The sequence below is a fragment of the Vanessa atalanta genome, chromosome 13 (genome assembly GCF_905147765.1).
Source record: "Vanessa atalanta chromosome 13, ilVanAtal1.2, whole genome shotgun sequence".
NCBI classification, from domain to species: Eukaryota; Metazoa; Arthropoda; class Insecta; order Lepidoptera; family Nymphalidae; genus Vanessa; species Vanessa atalanta.
This window is the reverse complement of record NC_061883.1, coordinates 1,404,504-1,426,098: the sequence shown is the minus strand read 5'-3', so window position 1 is coordinate 1,426,098 and position 21,595 is coordinate 1,404,504. Positions and strand designations below refer to the sequence as shown.

At 31.1% G+C, this 21,595-nt stretch overlaps 1 protein-coding gene across 1 annotated transcript in view; it reads right to left on the bottom strand.

The window, feature by feature from the left end:
• Positions 1–2,687: 2,687 nt before the first annotated feature.
• Positions 2,688–21,595, bottom strand: part of LOC125068322 — an 88,808-nt gene continuing 69,900 nt past the window's right edge. The window contains exon 4 of the mRNA XM_047677427.1: positions 2,688–2,894. Within this exon, the coding sequence (XP_047533383.1) occupies positions 2,837–2,894 (58 nt within the window). The 3' untranslated portion in view covers positions 2,688–2,836. The remainder of the gene's footprint in view (positions 2,895–21,595) is intronic.

Genomic DNA, 21,595 nt, shown 5'->3' with positions numbered 1-21,595 from the left:
TTTTTATTTTATTTAAATTGGTGGCATTTTAAACGGAATCTTATGTTCAATACTCAATGTTCTAAACGAATAGATATTATATAGACGCAGGTAGATATTACATAATATTAAGACACTAACACAGACGTAAGCCGACTGAAATGAGAGCAGATATTTAGCTTATTTTATATATATATAAATATAAGGCTGAGGTTACATGTCACATGCAATGAAAAATATTTGTATATTACCATAATTTTGAAACATTAATGCGAGATTTATTTTACAAAATTATTACATAAAAGTGAACATTCTGACAGTTTATTTATTTACTTACTTACAAAACTTTCTTTACGACAATAACAAAATAATCTAGATTTCAAAGTAAATTATCAGAATGTTTACAATTTAAATTATTAAATTATAATATCTTGGAATTACATAAAGTGAGTGAGCCCAGCCTTATTCCTAATACCTAAGAGTGAAAGAGAGATCGTATTATCATCTCCTGCTCTCATTTTAGTCCGATTCTTGTCACTTTAAGCCCCCAACTCCTGCAGACTGAATCATATAATATTATGGAATAAGACATTTATAAACCTAATGCAATGTAATTGAGTTGAAATTTGTGTGACCATATTTCGATCAGCCTCGTCAGGAGTTGTAAACTTAAAATCTATAAATATCAAGAGCACAGGTGCAGGTTGAGTTTGAAATCATTACATCATTAAGGTTTCATTAAACGCGTGAAAAAATGCATCATTAATTTTAAACAGTGATGTATATTTTAAACATAAGCACTATGAAATACGTGTCGTCTATGATTTATTATAATTAATGCTAAAAACAACGAAGAACGTTCACAAAAAGACAGTCACGGACGAAAGTTCAAAAAATTTAAATTTCAAATTCAATCTGCATTCAACCGCACCCATACATAAATTAAATGCACCGTACCGCCACTTAACTTGTCTAACTACGATATACATACAGTCCATCTGGGATTGCACTCATTTGGAACCATGGCCATATAGAATAGACGACACGACTACCCTCAAAACATTGTAAGTAAAAATGCCATCGATCGATGTGTCTAATTTAAATTAAATTAATATGTTCCAATTATTTTGATCACGAAGAACGTTCGATGTACGAGATAGAGGAAAAAATATTTTTTTGGTAATCGATGCCATTTCTACTTAACTCCAAAACCTACACTAGAGAAAAAATAGCCATATATAATCACAACTTTGAGATAATGTCCGCTATTGCTATCTCCCTCACATTGGTATTGACAGTGAGGTCCGTTCTATATGTCTATGCTCAGAACTACGTGCGCGGACGCACATACAATATAAATATCACAACTAAATAATAAATTATAATTCTATGCACTTTCCGTCACTATACCCGATTTGATGCACCATCTTATAAATTAGGGATATGGTATTTAGAGCGTCATAAATTGTAATTATCCTGTTTAAATGTTGAATATATGATTTATTCACTGTATCAGAGACGCTCGACGAAGGTGGGTTTAAAAAAGCAATTCCGTTCCAGTGGTTTGACGTAAGTGTGAACTAGCCTTTATAGTGAAGTCGTATTATTTTTAAGTAATTTGCTCGCTATTCAAAAAAAATAAAACTGTATTGGGTAATTTGTTACGTGCACTTAAAATGTTCTATTCAATACCAAAAGGCCTTGGTATGAAGTCATTGACTCATGATATAGTTGCAATTAAAAAAACATTAAACCACAATCACTGAAAGTAGAACAACCGTATAAAGTAACACGCTACTGTAATAAAGGTATTCGTAGAAAAAGGTATCCTTTTACACGATATGATGCCAAAAGGAGATTATGTTTCTTTTTTCCATTTTACTTGGCCGAATTAGTATTACTTTTGCCAATCGTTTTTTTTTTTTTTAATTTCTTATGGCCTGTATCCATTGCTTCTATATTGCGACGTATAAATTATCATCGTTATGGATATGTACATACTGAAACTACATACATAATGTTGATATAATTTATCGTATCGTGTAAAACGACAGATATTTTAACCATATTTATCATGTTACAATAAATATCCATTTTTTAATAATAAAAGTATAATAAATACAGCGATGATTAAGCTTATAAAGGCAAGTTACACAGTTCACGCCATGGTGACGACCACGGCAAGGCCACGACACGGGGAGCTAACGACATCGGACGGATCATTTCGTTCACCAATCGGGCGGGGTGCTGCGGGTGATTAGAAACGAACCTTATTTAGTAAAATACGATTTCAATCTGATTGATAAAGCCAGTGATCAATTTTATAAGAGTTTGACGAAAATAATTATAGGTTAAAATTTACTCTTAGACTATATTAAATTGCAACATTAAAATCATAGCCTCTTAAAAATTTGTCAAACGTATGACATACATTTAGAAGTGTCCCGAACCAAAAATATATTCAAAAATAACAACGCTCCTACAGTTGTATTTCATCATGTGCGACAAGTTGACACTAATTGATAGATATTACAACGTCCGTTTGAAAGTTACTGTAATTTTAATATTTTTAACATTTCGAAGCAATAAAAATATACAAAAATTAACACACCCCGAAAATCTAAATACAATAAATAATGTCGGGGAAAGAATTCCATTACAATTAAACTAATCTAGTGTCTTTGAAGTACCAAATGTTTTGGTAATACATTTTGTAAAATCAACTGATTGTCTTTTTTTTTAATTCGTGTCTAATCCCCTCTCATACCGCCGACCCTACCCTTTCCCCTCTTCCCCCTCTCCCCAGCGCTCCCCGCGGCGCTCAGAGCGCGGGCGGTGGCCCGCGCGGCGCCCGCGGTCAGTCGCCCGTAGCGGTCACCGTCGTCCAACTCCATGGGCTGTTGTAGCTTTTTTGGCTGGAAAGAAAAAGGAGATACGTTAGACTAATCTGAATTAAAAAAAAAAGTAATAAAACTGGTAGGTAAATTATGTCAAATTCAATAATAATGTATGATTCAACTTTCCAGTAGATTAGACATTTCTGTTTTAAAATGAGAGACATTTTTTATAATATTGTATATTATAAAATTATAATGAAATATCCGGCAACGATTGATTGATTAGTGAATATAAACCCAAAGGCGGTATTAATGTCTTTTAGCTTATTGTTTAAAGCATTTTCATGATTACATACATTACGCTAAATACATTTTTCATGATTAAACATATTAAGAAAACAACGCAAAAAAATGAAATCTATTGAACATACATAAAAGCTTCTACGTGAATATAGCGTTAATTTCATATTATCTCAAATATTTAACTACAGATCAGAATATTAAACAGCTGTATTGTAGACTCAAAATGAACAAAAGTAAATGCAGTTTAAGTACAATAGAAATAAAGCTTATAATGCTGTATCAGCTCTCATATCAGATCACATAATACATAAATTCTCCTTATTAATATGATCTTTAAATACTAAGCTTTAGAGGTTGAAATGGCTTGACAATATTTTATCTTTAACGTGAAAATGCTTACTATATCAAAACACGACGGTAGACAGTTTAAAGAGAAGTTTGTTTATTTTAGTCTTTTGGCTAATCCTTAAGAGGAACTTAATTTATATTCAGACGGAATACGAAGCCTTTACAGTCTTTTACTGTTGAGATCTAAGTCTATATACAGCCGTAGAAGTTCTATTAAAAACCAGCTTGTTGTTGTGACTTATTAATTAAATATTTATTTTATAATAATTATTATTTATTTTATAATAAAATTCATATAAGAAAATATATTTTGATAATGCACTTTTTAAGGTTTGGAAAGATAATGTTAGGGTATGATGCTATGGTTCTTTAGAATTTTTGGTAGCAATTTTCCGATACAGTTCGCTCAACTATACAAAATCCTTCACGCACGTGCAACGACAAAAGTTTGAACAACTTAATGCGTTTACACGATGCGCAAGAGCATTGAAAACGAACAAAAACAAGCATTATTTAATAATATATTTATAAGATAATAATAATCAGTATAAATTAATGAATATTATAGTTTAAATTAAAGAATATGTTACAATTATTGTATTCATATTTATAATATTTAAATGTATGTTAAGTTTTTTTAATCCAATTGTATGTTAAGTTTAGTTAAATGAATACTTTTTTGTATAAATATTCAGTGAGTGTTGAATAAATTAAAATGACCTTTTACTTCCCGTTTAAATGTTTTTTTTTTTTTTATGATAAAATCGATTTTTGGTCCGGGTTCATCTTTACGTTTCGAGGCCCTTATCTTCAATGTATGTATTTATTGACGTAAGTATTTTCTTTGGTATTTTGAGAATAAATATATCCAGAGTTTCAATCGATTCTAAATTCATTAGCCCAAGAAAGATTGGAGCAAAATTGCAGATAATATCAAAATATAGAAAAATGTTGAAGAAATTTTAATTATCTACAGAAATTTATGGCCGTTCTTAATCATATTATCCGTACGATGAGTGAAATGTTTACAAAAACGCGTTCATCGAGATGAAAAATTATTTGATACTTAAGTATTTCTTTATTATTACGAGAAAGAAATTTAGTTGTGTGAAAAGTAAATAAAATTGTTAACAGGCTTGGATTTAAAATAATAGAAGGTGTTTTTTATTTGGTCCTTTATGGAGCCGGATGTTCCTCCCGTCCTAATCTACTCTACTGGATATAGCAAAACAAAGCACTGCCATTTGGAAAAGTAAAATAAAATAAAATGCAAATAAAAAGGTATATTACTTCAGCGTATTTTTTTCCTTGTCATATAAGACGCGCAGGCGCACACGCGAACTTGACCCACTTTTAGTTATGAATTATTAACCAAATGAATTTCAACGTGCACGCACTGTTTACAACTTTATTTTTTAACGCGATAATTATGGTTGTGGTTTGGTGCTATTGTTAGCGATTACAAGGTTTAATATGTCATTTATTTTTTTTTATATTTCACACATTAACCTCCTTTTTTATATTAGGATTCTTTGATTTATGACTTGATTTGTGATAAGTAATTTATTTTCGCAGCAAAGCAGAATGATAGAATAATCTCCCTCCCTATATATGCAGTATGAATATGAGTATGCAGAGCCGGATTAACCATGTCGGGCCCCTCCCCTAGGCAATTGCACGTTTCAGAGCCTTGACCACTTTTCTACCACGCAATTTTACTAATAATTAAAATATATTTTTACTATTACGAAGAGATTATTAACAAGGAATTTTGTAAAACCTTCCTTTCCAATGTTTGGTTTGATGCGGGGCCCATAAGCTAAGGAGTGTAGTACACTGCCTAATGGATAATCCGGCAATGAGAGTTGTTATTTGCCTAGTATCGTGAGATCTACAGGCTCTAAGTACTTTGAGTATTTAGTTATACATTGTATTTATTTCTGTATTATAATTTTTATGTGCGTTCGACTGTTATTCGTTATTTTAATGCTACCACGTTCTTTCATAAAAAGCGCGTTTGTTGCGCGTAAAAATTACTATTATATTTATAGAAGAATGTTTGAATTGCAGCGCGTTTGGTAGTACTTACGTTTTATTATGTAACGAATGAATACCATTGCGATTCTGTAACGAAGTATCGGCGTTTTTATAGCGATACAAGCACGCGTTTCAATTAACGAACATTCGACTAAGGTATGCCCTTAAAGCGGTATAAAAAAAGAGCGAGTAAAAATGTTAGTAATGATTATAACTTTCCCCAGTAAGTATTTCTATTATAAAAAGTATTTTTTTAATTGGACTTGTTGATCCTTGGATTAACTTGTTCAAACGTTCGATAAATTCTTCAGCGTTATATTATAATAATAGTAAGTTCGCGTGTGTGTAGCCGTAAGAATACTAACAGGTTTAAGTTTTAAAACTCTGTATGCATCGGTATATTTAAAACACTGTATTTAAGTAAATAATAATAATAAAAGAATATCGGGTACGGCAGACAGCAATTTCATAAATTTCTAAATTGAACAGTCCTTTACAGCAAACAGAGACCACAGACTGTACCACATTCATTTTTGTAGCTTCAAGTTGTTACTCAAATATCTTGACCAATAAGCCCTAATTATTTTGGCCCAACATTTATTCAAGCCCATAATTTACGATCGTCAAACAAACAAGCTAGTCACTAGTCGAATTAAAATTACGATAAAAGTATAAATAAGTTATAAAATATTAAAAAAAATACAGACGAATTGATAACCTCCTCCTTTTTGAAGTCGGTTAAAAATCGATACGCACTCAATACCAACGCAATCAATTACGCGGAACGCAACGTCTGTAAATTAGAAAATATCAGTAAAAACTTGAACGCATGTGTGTGTGTTAAGTCAATTTGCTTTTTATTATCTCGAAACGCGAAAAACTAATCATTCGATAGGTGCGATCTCTTTCCAAGTAAACAATTATGTGGAACATCGCCACGTGTTTTGTTGTTTTTATTGAGATGCCTGCTGAGAGATTTTATTATGATTGGAACGCTATTGAATGAGCGCGTTTGACTTTTTAATTAACGTCGCGTTAAAGTAACGTTTAGACATAGGTATGTGGGTAAGAAGGTTAAGATTTTAGTGCTAGGGTTTTGTGCGGGCCTGTCTGTGTAGTACCACCCACTTACAAATTATGTTCTGGTTTGGAGGGTTAGTGAGCCAGTGTTATTAGAAGAGACAACATTAGGGCCTTGAATATCGACGCAACTGTGGTGTAAGAATTGGTTTTCATTAGTTTGTGGGATAAGGTGAACGCTGATAGAACTCCTGTGCTATATATAAAACTTTTAACTATAAAAATTAAGTCTATGAGACCAATTTAAAGTGTGAGTTTTTTATTGAAAGTTGAAAGTATTCATCTGTGAAAAAAAAAACATGTACTAATATATTATACTGCAAAGAAAGAACTCTACCAGCAAGTTATTGGAGATTATTGACCAAATATATGATGTAGCGAAAATACCAACAAAAAATAATTCAAGCGCTATTCGAAAGTTAGTAATGTGAAAATTCAGTACTACGAATCATCGGTGGATTATCTAATTATACGGGCCATGGGGGTGATACAATCAACAAATATTCGGAACAGTTCCATTTGAACGTAACAAACGGTAATTCGTGTTTACATTTTCGCGATAATTGTAGTGGACGCCTTTGTCGTGGTTCGGTTAAATTAGCCTCAATTTAAGGGCCTTCAGATCACGGCCTCGAATCCTCGACGGCTCTAGATTCTCATAGATGGAACGATAATCCGACCCGACTGTAGACAGCTCAGAGGAAGGACCAATGGAGTTACGTGTCTTTCGAGACTTTGGAGTATTTCACTCTAAATTATAACTTGGGACTGTTACCGAGAATTTTATGACAGAGAAACTCAACAGTTTATTGCATGATCATTAACATGAGATTTGATCTCAAACTCTGCAGTGTTGAAAATTAGATACTAGACATGGCAGCTATGATAATGATGACGTCCTCATAACAGGTTGAGCCACTGCGACTATTTTTAAGAGAGACTAGCATATTATACAAAAATTTGTGCCCAAAAACTCTTGTAATACGAATCAGAAACCGGGAAGTCCATCACAGGACCAATACTTTCTACGGCACAGGACTGTAAGCACTGCACATTCCAATACTTTGGATTAATTGTTGGACCACTTCTTAATATTACTACTACTAGAAGCGGTCTAATGTCCTATATGACCCAATAGTGAAAAAAATGTGGGATGATGACTTCATTTATACGCATTATTTCTCTTACGAGTACTACAGGCAGGAGGGACATAAATAAGGAATGGTTAATGTTTTTTACTGCGCGAGTGTCTATGGACGAGGGCGATTTACCTATTCTATATGAAGAAAAAACATTTATTACATTCGAAATAAATTTTGTGTAAAATATTACGGTTCCTAATTTTTCTTTTAAAACACCGAAATCATTTTATGAATGGTATCTTATTACAAAATTTATACATCGATTTTTGTGGTGTGATTTTGTTTTTATTTAACAACGAAAAACAAATAAAGTGTGTAACCGGCAAATAAAATACTACAAAATAAGTTTTATACTACAGTCAAAAAAGTATACAGGTTTTATCTAATTATTTCTAGGAAGGGCTTTGGTACATATCGTATATTCCAATCGAAGACAGAATAAAGATAAACAAACCTTAGATTTACGTATTTCATACGATTTGCTAATAGCAATTGTATTCTCCTAGTGTAGACTAATAGTAACAGTTCTCAGTTGATATGTATTTATTTATATAACAAGACCATTCCACTTGCCTACTCATATCCACTTTAATTTTACTTAAATGTTTTGATAACAGTTTCGTCCACGTTTAAAACGCCATTTCTTCCCAAATCCATAATGAAATCATAGGCTATTCAAGCACGATCAATGCTTCAATTCGATGTCAAATGTTTTTTTAGTTTATATAGCCCTCTTGTTGTTGGAATAGACTGTACCCACCTACTTTTCATTCGCGTAAGATAAGCTAACACCACGTACTGGTTTTTAATTGTTTAACATTTGTAACGCAACCTTCCACGTTTATTTTTATTTCTATTTCTTTTATTTCTCTATTTTAGTTTAAATTATTGTACTTATCATAGCGTTTTAGATATATGTAGGTATATTTATGTAATTTTTGATCAGTTTGTTCGTTTTTAGCTACTTCTTTGTATCCGACTGTTTTGTTTTAAGGAACCTCATTGCGTCTTTATTTAATTTTATTGTAGAGCCTATTTGCGACCGTGTTTTCTCTTTGTTTCATTTTTTCTTACCACCCTAAGGTTGATTGAAAGAGAATGCCTGCTGGCATTATCAACATTTACATAATTGCTATGAATAAGCAAGTGCATAGATGAAACACGTCTATAATATCGTCATGTACTCTTCTTTCTATAGCTATATAGAAAGAAGAAATAAGTCGAAAACAAATGTTTATTTAAGTTACATAGACAATATTTATACCAGAAAGCGTTCAAATTCTCTATGATGCTATATTAACAAAAATGTTTATGTTCACCTTGGGAATGTAAAGATCGTCTTCTGGATATTATTATATTGTAATATGCAAAAAATAACACAACAAGAGAAAAACCTGCAGTATTTTTCGTCGATTCTTTACAAGTCACGGCTTTTTCTCTTCCGAACCAGTGTTTGTTTTTAATTTGAATATCAATAACTAAATGTATTGTTTATATAATGAATATAGGAATTTGAATTTGAACTATTTGCCCCAACAGAATGTTGATTTATTGACATTGATGGTAAATAAAAATGTCTTTTATTTTAAAAATACGTTCATTCGCTTCGTGTACGTGTACCGGATGTGAGCTAATAATCGATGCGCCATAAACGTTAAAGCGGAAGAATCGTGTTTTGTTTTTTTTTTCATTGCAAAATATACCTATATGAATCAATGAATTGTTTAAAATCGTGAAACACTGAAAACTGCAAATAAATTTAACTATAATTATGTTATTGTGTAAGTTTACTATTTACTTTGTAATTACTTACAAGTTATTTAACAAAACGATTCTTTAACAAATTAAAAAAAAAATAAAACTATTTTTGTTTTTTGTTTATATAGTAGACTTAATAGCGTTAGGTTAGCTATTTTAATGTTTGCTAGTTGTTATTTGAATGTTTCTTGAATGTCAAATCAAAGTCATAATCCCTAATAAATAAAAATGACGATTACCAATTGATTGACAAACAGAAAATTTTAGTAAAGCCGCCTAAAGAAACTCACCAATCATACGGGTTACGATTTTCCAATGTTCTTTATAATTTTAATAATAAAACTTTTTGAGTTGGTAATTCATATGATTACAAATTATGATCAAATCGTAAACATTTTTGTGTTTTTCTTTTAAAAATACTGAGTTGGCAGAATTATTACGGCCGAAGACTAAAGTACAAAATCAAAAAAAAAAAAGTGTAGGTACTGTATATAATGTCGTTAGGTCAGTATGTGTTTAAATTAAATTTGACTATGAATATTTATAGTTTTATCTTATGAATACTTATTTTAAATACCGGTAAATGCTAAGTTTCAATATGACCGAGGTCGTATAGCTACAGTGGCATTTCACGTTAATGCCATAACGAGCCCTTCGTCTGGGCTCGGCAAATACCGATCCAACTTAAACACACGTTTCAAATCATCGTCTACTTATTACAAAAGGTCAATAACCTGGATGTTTTGATTTTAACATTGTTTGTATGAATGGTAATGTTATTGTTTTGATTGAAGTGATATAATTTTTCATTCATTTCATTCATTTATTGAATTTGTATTATAATTACGTAAGTTGATTTGTAAACATATTTTATTACTAGCGATGAAAGGTAGAGGTAGTCAAAAATAAAATATACCATTTTTATGTAATAGGTAGGCGGACCGGAAAAAGGGCCACCTGATGTTAAGTGGTCACCGCCGTCTATAGACATTACTTCGCCAAAGCGCCACCAACGTTGGGCACTAAGATGTTATGTCCCTTGTGCCTATAGTAATATAGTTACACTCTTTATTGACAACAGCTTCATCTTACACACCATAAATCATCTTTGTACAAAATAATAATCTTCCCAATGATAGAATACAATCAATAATTATCTAATGAATTTTCGTTCAATGTTATTTGTCAATGTATAAACGCGTTACACGACGAAGGATTAGCATAGTTATAAGCTGTTGGGTAATTTACTGGATTTAGAGAAGTTTGTAATTAAATTAAACTGATAGTAAAGTCTATACAATTAGCTACTCAACAGTTACGACTAAGTCATATTATGATTTGAAATAAGTCATTTCACAACTATTTATCTACGTAGTTGTGAAATGACTTCATAACTGTTGGTAGAACTAAAATGTAATAAGTAATGATTATGCTTTGAGAAAAAATAACCTTATTGCATCTTTCATATATATTTTTTTATATACATACTTATATATTGGTTGCCCGTCAAACAAATGGGCTATCTAAAGGTGTACGAAATTTTAATCATTCCTTACATTAATGTATTTAAATCTCTTAAATAAATTTCGTGTGTATCGTTTGATAGATATACCTGAAGATATATTAGATGCGATTCTGTAAGAACTCACATCGTATCTCACTCGTGAAATATTGACAAACGACTTATGTTGTTATGCAATTTTAATACGTGTATCCTATAAATTTTATAATTACACACTCTGATAATTCAGGCTCTTGCTCCGTGATGAGTGTCCTTCTTACAGAATACCTCTACAGACATCACGTTAACTTGACATCTTTGTCAGCTAATGTTAACCAGATAGATCCGATTCCAACCAGCCAACTCGTGATCTTCAGTCGTATTATTTAGCCACTAGACCAACAAGGCTATTATACATTATATAGTAATCAAGCTTTCATTAAAGTAATTACAATTATAAGTTAATTCTCAGGGAGAAAGTTTTGTTGCGTCGCTCCGTAGTTATTCAGTAATGGTCGGCGACATCCTGCGATTATGTCGAAGTTTACAACATAATAATTTCTATATTAAAGAAATGTCGTTTATATTAAGTTGATATATAATATACAAGTACATGAAGTTAGCTTATATATATCTACACTTAATTCAAATAATTTTAAAGTTTCATACATCTTATTTATTAATAGCGTAATCCCATTTTTGTCCCAGTGATTATGGCACGATGGCTGTATATAAAATATCTCATTTTGAAGAGCTCCAGTCGTTGATGTGCAGAAAATTAAAGAGGATTCTGGATCGCAATTTACTGAATTATTACGATTTAACAAAGAATTAATTTTAGAGAGCGGAAAAACGTTACTTGCCGGTTAGAGAGAGGTACGACGGCTGTGTGAGAAAAAAAAATTAAAACGTAAACATTCTAACTGAACTAATGTAAACTATATGATATTAAAAAAATAATTTAAAAGAGGTTTCATATTTTGGCTCTAAAAGATGAGTGACTGGCAGTTTATAATGAAATGAAATCAAAACAAAACATTCGTTTTTGTCATAGTTCATTATTCGAACTTCCTAAAAATCTTTTGAATAAACGTAAAGTTTCCGAAGGAGCCCACTAGTCATTATTATTATGAAATTGTCCATAACCTTCTAAATCTAAGAGTCTCTTTAGTAATATACTCTTTATGTCCCTTTATGTCGTCTTAACACGAGAAACCAATCATTGTTTTTTATACCGCTTTACAAGTATGATTATTTAAAGTATGTGTTCTTGTTACATTCATGTAAATATTATAACATACATTGAAAATAATTATTAATATTTAACTCAAAAATTATTAAATTTAAATTTGTTTACGTTATATATTTAAACCTAAACTGTTTTACTTGCTTTTATATACTTTTTGGTTTTTTCCCAAGATTTAATTTGTTTTTTATTTAAAAGATGTTATTCAAAGCGACATACGATGAATTTAATCTAAATAATAATAATAAATAAATAAATCGATGAATCTAAATAAAAATAATAAATAATCCTGCGTTTTGGTGCTAAAAGAGTGTATGTCTTTAACCTTAATTTCGGTAAAATAGATTTATCAGAATAGAAACACTGAAATTCCGAAGTCTTTCAACTAATGGTGTAGTCCGTCATCACCATATTATGCAGGTAGGTCATTAGTAGATATTTGGCATGTCAGATAATAATATATATTTTAAATTTAATAAATAATTTCGGCCAGTTATAAGTTTTTTAATAAACCTTTTTACAAAAAATATTGCATAGTTTAATCAACCACAAGAAAATGTACCTATTCGCACGGCACGCACGCAGTCCCATGCCAATTGATCCAATTGCTTCCTGACCCAGGGGTCGAACCCGCTGCCTCGGTGCATCAAATGTCAATCGTCCATTAAAGGTTCGTCCTTTTAATAAAAGCAATTGGATTGTTTCTGAGGTTCAGATGCACAAGATCGTGTCATTTAAAATCAGTTTGAAGAATTTATTTGCTTTAATGTTGTATTATTGATTTTATCAGACTTATCGTTAAGTTAAAAATTATGTAACGTCCTGTAAATATCCCATAGCTGGGCTAAGGCCTCTTCTTAAGGACCTTTGAGATGAAGGTTTTGTGCTTCCCCACTGCTGAGCAGTGTGGGGGGAAAATATTAAATAAATAAATACTGGACATGATCACACATTACTCTGATCCCAATGTAAGTAGCTAAAGCACTTGTTTTTTGAGGAGAAGGTTTGTAGCTGCTCCAACTCCACGCTGCTCCAATGCGGGTTGGTGGAATACACATGTGGCAGAATTTCGTTGAAATTAGACACATGCAGGTTTCCTCACGATGTTTTTCCTTCACCGCCGAGCACGAGATGAATTATAAACACAAATTAAGCACATGAAAATTCAGATGTGCTAGCCTGGGCTTGTATCCGCAATCATATGATAAGATACACTCGTTTAAACCACTCGGCCATCTTGGCTCTTTTTCGTTATGGAAAATTTAATCTTCAAAAATAAAAATGTATCTATTTATGCGTTCTAAACTGCTCATCAGATTATGATGATGGACGCAAACAAGGATTTTTTTCTGTTTTTCATTCATATTAATCCTAATTTTATCTACGGGTAGCTAATATGTGATACAATTTAATGGTATTTAAATTTAGAATATTTGTTGTTATTTTGGAACTCAATACCCTCGTCAAACAAACCCAAGGTACTTCTTTCGACTGCTTGCGGAATTCGTAATACGAATGAATTACGTCGTAGGATGAGGAACTTTATTATTAATTAGTGTTATTTTGACAAACACTGGATTCATAAAAAGCCACTGTTCCCCTGTCTCAGAAAATGTTTCTAGGTGATGCTGATATGAGAAAATGCCGTGTAAGGGACACTCGCCGACCCCGGTAGATTGTCAAGACCGCACACATTTTATTGTAATAAAAGAGTTGTAGGAAAAAAATATAATTTCAATTTTAGATGGACAGGTTCAAGTCATGTTGAAATATAGGATACGATTCTTCTGTAACATAATTACTCCGATGATAAAAGATTATAATAACAGCAGTAGTTGTTAATTTAGGTCCCACGGCTTGCAGTCGACGAACTAATATATATGACTCAAGCCTCGTCCATTTCTTGTCTGTCCGTCCTCAATTTATCATGTTTGTATTTCTTAGTGTGAACACTTTCTTTTCACGATGAAACAAATGAATTCTCATATTTTTTTTCAAAATTAGATCGATGGAATTATTTTTGTTTTTTTTTTAATTGCTTTTTTTTTTAAATAGGCTTAAAATCGGCGAATGTATTGCGTATGTATGTATTGGTATACTAAAGAAAATAATTAATCATTTTGATTAAATCTTTCTTTTCAAATCCAGCTGAAGACAGAAATATGAAATTATTTTTCATACATTATTACAAATATATTCCTGTGTATGATTACGTAAAATATTCTAACCGAAATTAAATGTATCTTTACGAAAATAACCGGTAAAAACCAGTTTCTTTAGAAGATGAAATATTTAATCAAATTACCTTCGAGAAACCCATTCGAGGAGTATGTAATTTTAGATCCCTAATACTCTCTGTATATATATATGTTACGCATTGCCGAGCTTTTATAAGAGTTTCTTTACATACAAAATTCCCAGAATATATGTATATAATGAGCCTTACTAAGCCGTATATGCTATACTGTGTGTTTACATATATACGATTCAAATATTCGTAATTGTATTATGTATCTGATTACGCATGACGTACGAACTTCTTGTACTAAAATGAAACGTATGATGTTTGAAGCTATGATTGTTTAACTACATTTAAGTACTTATGTATGAGTTAAGGAATATTCAAGTTAATTTTAATACTATGACAATATAAAAAAAAAACTTGGTTTTATCGTTTTGCGTTTCATTTAATTTAACAGATTTTTTTTTTTTTTTTGTTAAATTAAGATTGAAAAAAAGAGGTTTGTATTGAACTTAGCCATGTTTATAATGGTTATTATTTTTTACTATTTCCTACATTATTTTGCGATCGCTTCATACACAAAGTGTATAATAAATACATTAATTAAACGTTCCTTGTCAGTCAAATTGTTTTTTTTTTTTCGACACATGTGTGACCTCAATCAATTGTATTATAATCTTAAAGCACAAGTCATATGTATATACCTTGTTGTAGAAAAAAAAGTTATATTATATATTTATTTAACATCGGATTGACAATAATTATTTGAAACTAGTGGGTATCCCGCGTAACTTTGAGTTTATTCAAAAGTTTTTTTTAGGAATTTCGATGACAGATTTTGTTTTGACTTAATTTCATTGGACACTGCAAGTAACTAATTTACATGTCAAATAGTATACATCAGTTCAGTTAGAATTGGAGTTTGTCGATAGCAATTTACTTTAATTTTTTTTTTTCTCTTAAAGCCGTAGTCCCGTTCTATAACCGGCCAGTGCCTTTTTATCTCTTTAAAATTAATTCTTCTAAAATTGTAACAATTTAGTAAATCGCAATCAAAAATACTCTTTATTTTTCTGTACATCTACGGCTGGAGCTCTTCAAAATGGGACGATAAGCGATTTTTTTTGTGCAGCTATCGTCCCATAATCACTGGGATAAAAATGGGCTTACGCTATTAATATCATCCTTATTACGTAGTATAAAACAAAGTCGCTTACCGCTGTCTGTCCCTACGCATGCTTAGATCTTTAAAATTAAACAATGGATTTCGATGCGGTTTTTTTACTACATAGAGTTTTTCTAGAGGAAGGTTTATATGTATAATACGTGCACAATATAGTAGAGAAACACTGATAATTTTAGAGGTTTCTGAAATGATGTCGTAAATAAACACATTTTTTGCGCTGACATTGCCAACGCCGGCTGAACCCTATGATACGAGAGAAATCAAATAATTGACTACAGTATTGTACACCTTAAAAAGGTCTTCAAAAAGAGATGGTATATATCTGTCTCTTAGGGATAGTCCACAACAATAATTTTTTATCCTTTATTGTTTACGAGAAATAATGAATCATTTTCGAAGCTCTTTTTAAGCAATACAACATTAATCCTTATCCAATTAAGTATCTTAAATACATCGTGGATTTAATATAGATCAATATGACCCACTACGGCATGTAATTTATAAATATTTTCAAAGATATTACAGATTTAAAATGCAGGGACATAGCGGTTTGTATTTTCTAATGACAAAAAATCTGTCGACGTTGTAAGACATTCTGTGGTTTTTTTTTTAATATTTTACATTAGCAGCCTATAAATTTCCCACTGTTGGAGTAGAAGCATATTCCACCACGCTACTCCAATGCGGGTTGGTGGAAGGTTGTGTAGTATAGATATTTATTATCAGCATTGCACCCGTGCGAAGCCGGGGCGGGTCGCTAGTATAAGATATTTCATAGTCGTCATTTCTAATATTTTTGTAGATGGTATATGTATTACGTCAACAAAAATGTACACGATATTTAAAAATGTAAATCACTAATAATGTACAATTAATCTGACTATGTCCATTTTTGTAAATTGTTGATTAAATAAAGCGACGTACAAGAAAATTATAGGCGAAGATTAAACGAACTGTTCAAGATAAATGTTTAAATTACGAAATAGTAAATAGTAACGTCTTTATTATATTATCTTCATTTACATTAGTCTTTTACATAATATTATACCCCGTTAACTCTTAAATAACACCATTTCAGCTTTTAGATTACATAGTGCCAACATACGTATACTCAATTCCAACCATAAGAGGAGAAAAGCCAAATAACCAACATTTGACAGCAAATTGACGCGATATGATTGGTCGAGATTAATTTATGATATTCACTATGGATTTCCAAATAAATGGCGTTTTGAACGTCGACGAAACTGTTATCGGAATTTTGGACGTAAAATTAAAGTGGATATAAACTTAAACGTAATAGTGTTGTATTTAGTGTTTCATAGATTCGAGTCATTTGTAAAAAATACATTGGTAAAGAAAGCATATTATTCGATACAAAATTATATAGATGATAAAAAATCGTGGAGTTTATGCTTGTCGACTTCCAGGCAGGAGACATAATATACATATATAATTGTATTTAACTAACATGACTGTATTTTTAGATTTTGAAAAAGAGCAACTACTGAGTTTTTTGCCGATTCTTCTCGATAGAATTTACATTCTGAGCCGGTAGTAGCTTTAAATTAAATAGTTTGTTAAATGACGATTCAAAAGTGCTTGTAAAAGCCTACTTGAATAAAGTATATTTTAATTTTGATTATAAATAAATATATATTAATCATAAACTCTTAGCACAAATAACTGAGTTTCGAAAATCTCATTTAATACGTAAACCTAAGGTTTGTTTATCTTTATTCCTACTTCTATTGGAAAAGGCTATATACAATATTTTTCGACTTGGAGGTAGCAACGACTCCGCGTTACATCATCTTAACTTTATAAACCTATTTCGGTGACTGCTGTTCCCGCTCTCACGTGTACGAGAAACGGATCTTTCAATTTACTTTGTATTAAAAAACAGTACATATAGCTTCTTGTAAATGTTTATGCTACGGAACCATCGGAGCGTTTATTAAAATGGCAGACAGAGTGATTTTTTTTAATCACGAAATGAAAATTAATTAACGTCAGCGCGTCGCCGGGGGATTATTCCGTAAATTGTAAAAATAATTATAATACATATCCCTATATTTTATTTTATTAATTAATATAAAAAATGACAAAGAAAAATTGTGTAGTTTTTTAATTTTATCAGGACGTGGAAAAAATGGAATGTTCGAGAAAAGTCGCAAGGGTGTCGTGGGGTGGGTTGTGTACATTTCGACATCTCGGGGGGTTGGCGTAGTTCCGACTCGGAAACGTTAGTATATTTCGAATGTGTTTTTATCATAAGACGTATGTCGTATAATATTTTATCTGTTGGCAAGGTTTGATGGATCGATGAAGCAGTGCGTGCAATGGTTATGTACTTATAACATTTATTTGTTGCTTTGTATATTATTTATACCATGCAGTTAATTCAGTTCTTCTTTTATTCCAACGATCAGCGTCGCAGCAACGGAATAGGCTCTAAATCTTCTCCTCAAAAGGAGAGGCCTTAGCCCAGCATGGCTCAAAGGTACTGAATTTTCATAATTTATGGTTATAATTTATCTCAAGCTCGGCGGTGAAGAAAATCAGCGTGAAACCTGTATGTATCTAATTTCAATGAAATTCTGCCATACCCACTAATCCGCATTGGAGCAGCGTAGTGAAATAAGCTCCAAACAATCTCCTCAATAGGATCTTAGCCCAGTCGTGGGATGTATACAGTCTTTGTTAAACATATGGTCACATATTAATATTCTTATATAGAGGGAAAGTATACCTATAAATGGCAACAGCGACATATATAACATTGCTAAATAAATATAAATTTTTATCTAAAATCAAAATCTCTATCTCTATCAAAAAAGATCTATCGAAAAATCTTATTGTTTTTTCTAATTTTAATATGAATACTATAATTTATAATGTTTACATGACAATGAGTTAATTCTTTTATTTATTAATTAAAAAAATGATTTAAGCTTCTCGTATTCCATGACATTAATCGATTTTGAAACGATTAATGTCATGGTGGTAGTCGTGGTAGGACTTTACTTGGTGCAAGCCTGTCTGGGTAAGTACCTACTACCCACTCATCAGATAATCTATCGCCTAACAACAGTACTTAGTATTGTTGTGTTCCGGTTTAAGGGTGAGTGAGCCAGTGTAACTACAGGCGCAAGGGATATAACATCTTAGTTCCCAAGGTTGGTTGCGTATGGGCGATGTAAGGAATGGTTTCTTACAGCGCCATTGTCTATGGGCGGTGGTGACCACTTACCATCTAGTATACCTATTATAAAAAAATAATAATTGTATAACAATAATAGGATTAGGAAAAGCGTATTTTAGTATAAAATAAAGATTTAAATTAAGTTCAAATATTAAAAAATAATATTGCACGTTAGGAATGACGATTGTTTTAGCTGTATGTGTGTCTAAGTACATCAACGTTCATTCAACGTTATAAGTCTAGTTATAGCTGTGAAGTGAAGGAGCCGACTAGCCTCGTCGAGTGCTTTTCGTCTGAAACTACTCTTATCGCCACTTCTGTACACCCTCACTAGCTCTTATAATGTCTTCAGAATTTCGGAAGAAATTACGACATTTCTCGACGAATTAGTTGCAAGTTATACGGAGTTACCTTACTACCTTAATATGACCAAATTGAAAATGTGTTATCCGGCTCGTAGGACCAACTTTTCACTACAAACGAACTAATAAGATTTCTTTGAAATTAATTACTTAATTTTATCTTATTAAAAACTATTCACATTGAAAATACTAACAATAATAACTTTGAACTAATAATAGTACTATTAAGTTATTTCTAGAATTATCTAGAAATAACGAATAATGCAGATTATATCTGTTTTAAATGCATAGATTAAAATGTATACTTTCTTGCTTCTAAATTTAAAATTACCTTGAAACAATAAAAAATAGAATACGTTAAACAAAAGACGTAATTATCTGTAAATTACACGATTATGTATAATATACCTAATAATAGTAAATAGATATTCCTATTCAAGAGACTAACCCTATATATATATATACATATAAAGATTTCTTTAATCCACAAAACAACATCACTAGCTATAGTTACTTAGTCGTAAATACAAGTACAGAGATCGCTTTGTATCAATTATTAATAAAGCATTTCCCATAAATTATTTTGATTAAATACGATAAGACACATTTCGTATCGTTTGAAGTTCATAACTGTATTCCGTAATAGGTTTTATTACCCGACTACGCAGCAAATAATGGTAAAGTATTCATATGATTTATGAGTCTTGTTAGTGTGCGATCGTTAATTATAATTATATAATGGAGAAGTTTTACAAAAATTAGGATGATATATAGTTGAAAGCTACGACGCTTGTTAGTTTTTTTTTTGTCTATGGTAACATTGTTAACTTCTATCATTAATAATAAATGTTTTATTTATAGTAATTAACGTTTATAAATTTACGATACGATATATAAGTTGCGCGCGTTTTTCCGTTTTCGAATATGTTTTTTTTTGTCTACAGTGGTTAGTTACTTTTTTTTTTGAGTCGTATCTATAAAAAACTTTTTATATTAAAACTTATTTCATATAAATTTTTTGTTTTTTATGTAAGTTTCAGTTTTGTTTTTAGTAGTCAAGTGTATCTAATAAAATACAGCTTGGTTCGATTTAATTTTCAATACAATTTTATATGGAAATTAACTTAGCATTAGACAGTCTATCTGATATTAATCATAATTGTTAACAAAATAACATATTATATTTTTACTTATTTTCCTTATACTTTTTATAGCCTTTAGAAGTATTTTTCATGAGCAGCGGTAATAGGATTAGAGTCTTGAGTTAATCAGATTTAAAAAATATATAAATAAAAATAATCTGTGACAGTAAGTACGTCCATAATATGCAACGAGCTGGTACGAGTTTTAAGACACCTTATAAAATAAAATCAATTAATAAACGAGAGGAAATACAACGCAAAGGCAAAATATTCGGCCAATTCATTCAACCGTATTTGTTGCGATTCGTCCAGTCGCTGAGTTTGACATTCTGTCTTTTAATTGGTTCACGCTCGTAAAAATACCACATCATTATTGCTTAAATAAATTGACAGTTGACTCATATTTTAATGTAGCGATTTTTTGTTTTTTAATTATTCGAATACTCTTTCAGTATTTGTTATTCTGCCGGAAATAAAACAAAGCGTCGAACACACTGACTAACGATTATTTGCAACTGTATAAAATAATACGATTAAATTTGAACAGGAAATTGATTGTATAAATACAATAAAGGAGCATAGGTAAATTTTCATAGACAATAAGGTTAGTTTTGACAGTGAAAACATAACTTTCATATCTAGAGGCTTTTTAGCGGATGTGCATTTCATTTCTACTCTCTTTCTGTCATGATTGATTTGACATTTGAAAGAGGAAGATAGCATTGTTTTACTAAACGCTTTTAAAACAAAATTTATAGTTAAAGATAAGTATCTAAATAAAATAAGAAAATTTAAAGGCAATATCGCTTAGTGCTAACAATACATGCACTTAGAACAATCATCAATCATACTACAGCTGTGATGTGTTTGTTTGTGTGCATGACGTCCGACACAGAGTGATTGAGAGTCTTCGTTGAGTCACTGATGTACTTTGAATAGCGAATTTATTACTACTATCGTATCGTATTAAATTTACCTTTCAATTGCAGGATTGCCCGTTTTAAATCGGACAGGTTCATGGTTTTCTAAGATACGGTCTTTAATGCATTTATTCGTGTTTCTAGTGTGTGTTCAGTGGCCGAAATTCGGCCATAATCATTGTTCATATTCATGTTAATAAAACAGTTAGTTTTCTTGTAAATAGATGGCGTTAATAGTATCATAAATCGCGCTATAATAATTGTGTTGTTGTGTTAATTATTGTCGTTATAATTAAATGTAAACGCA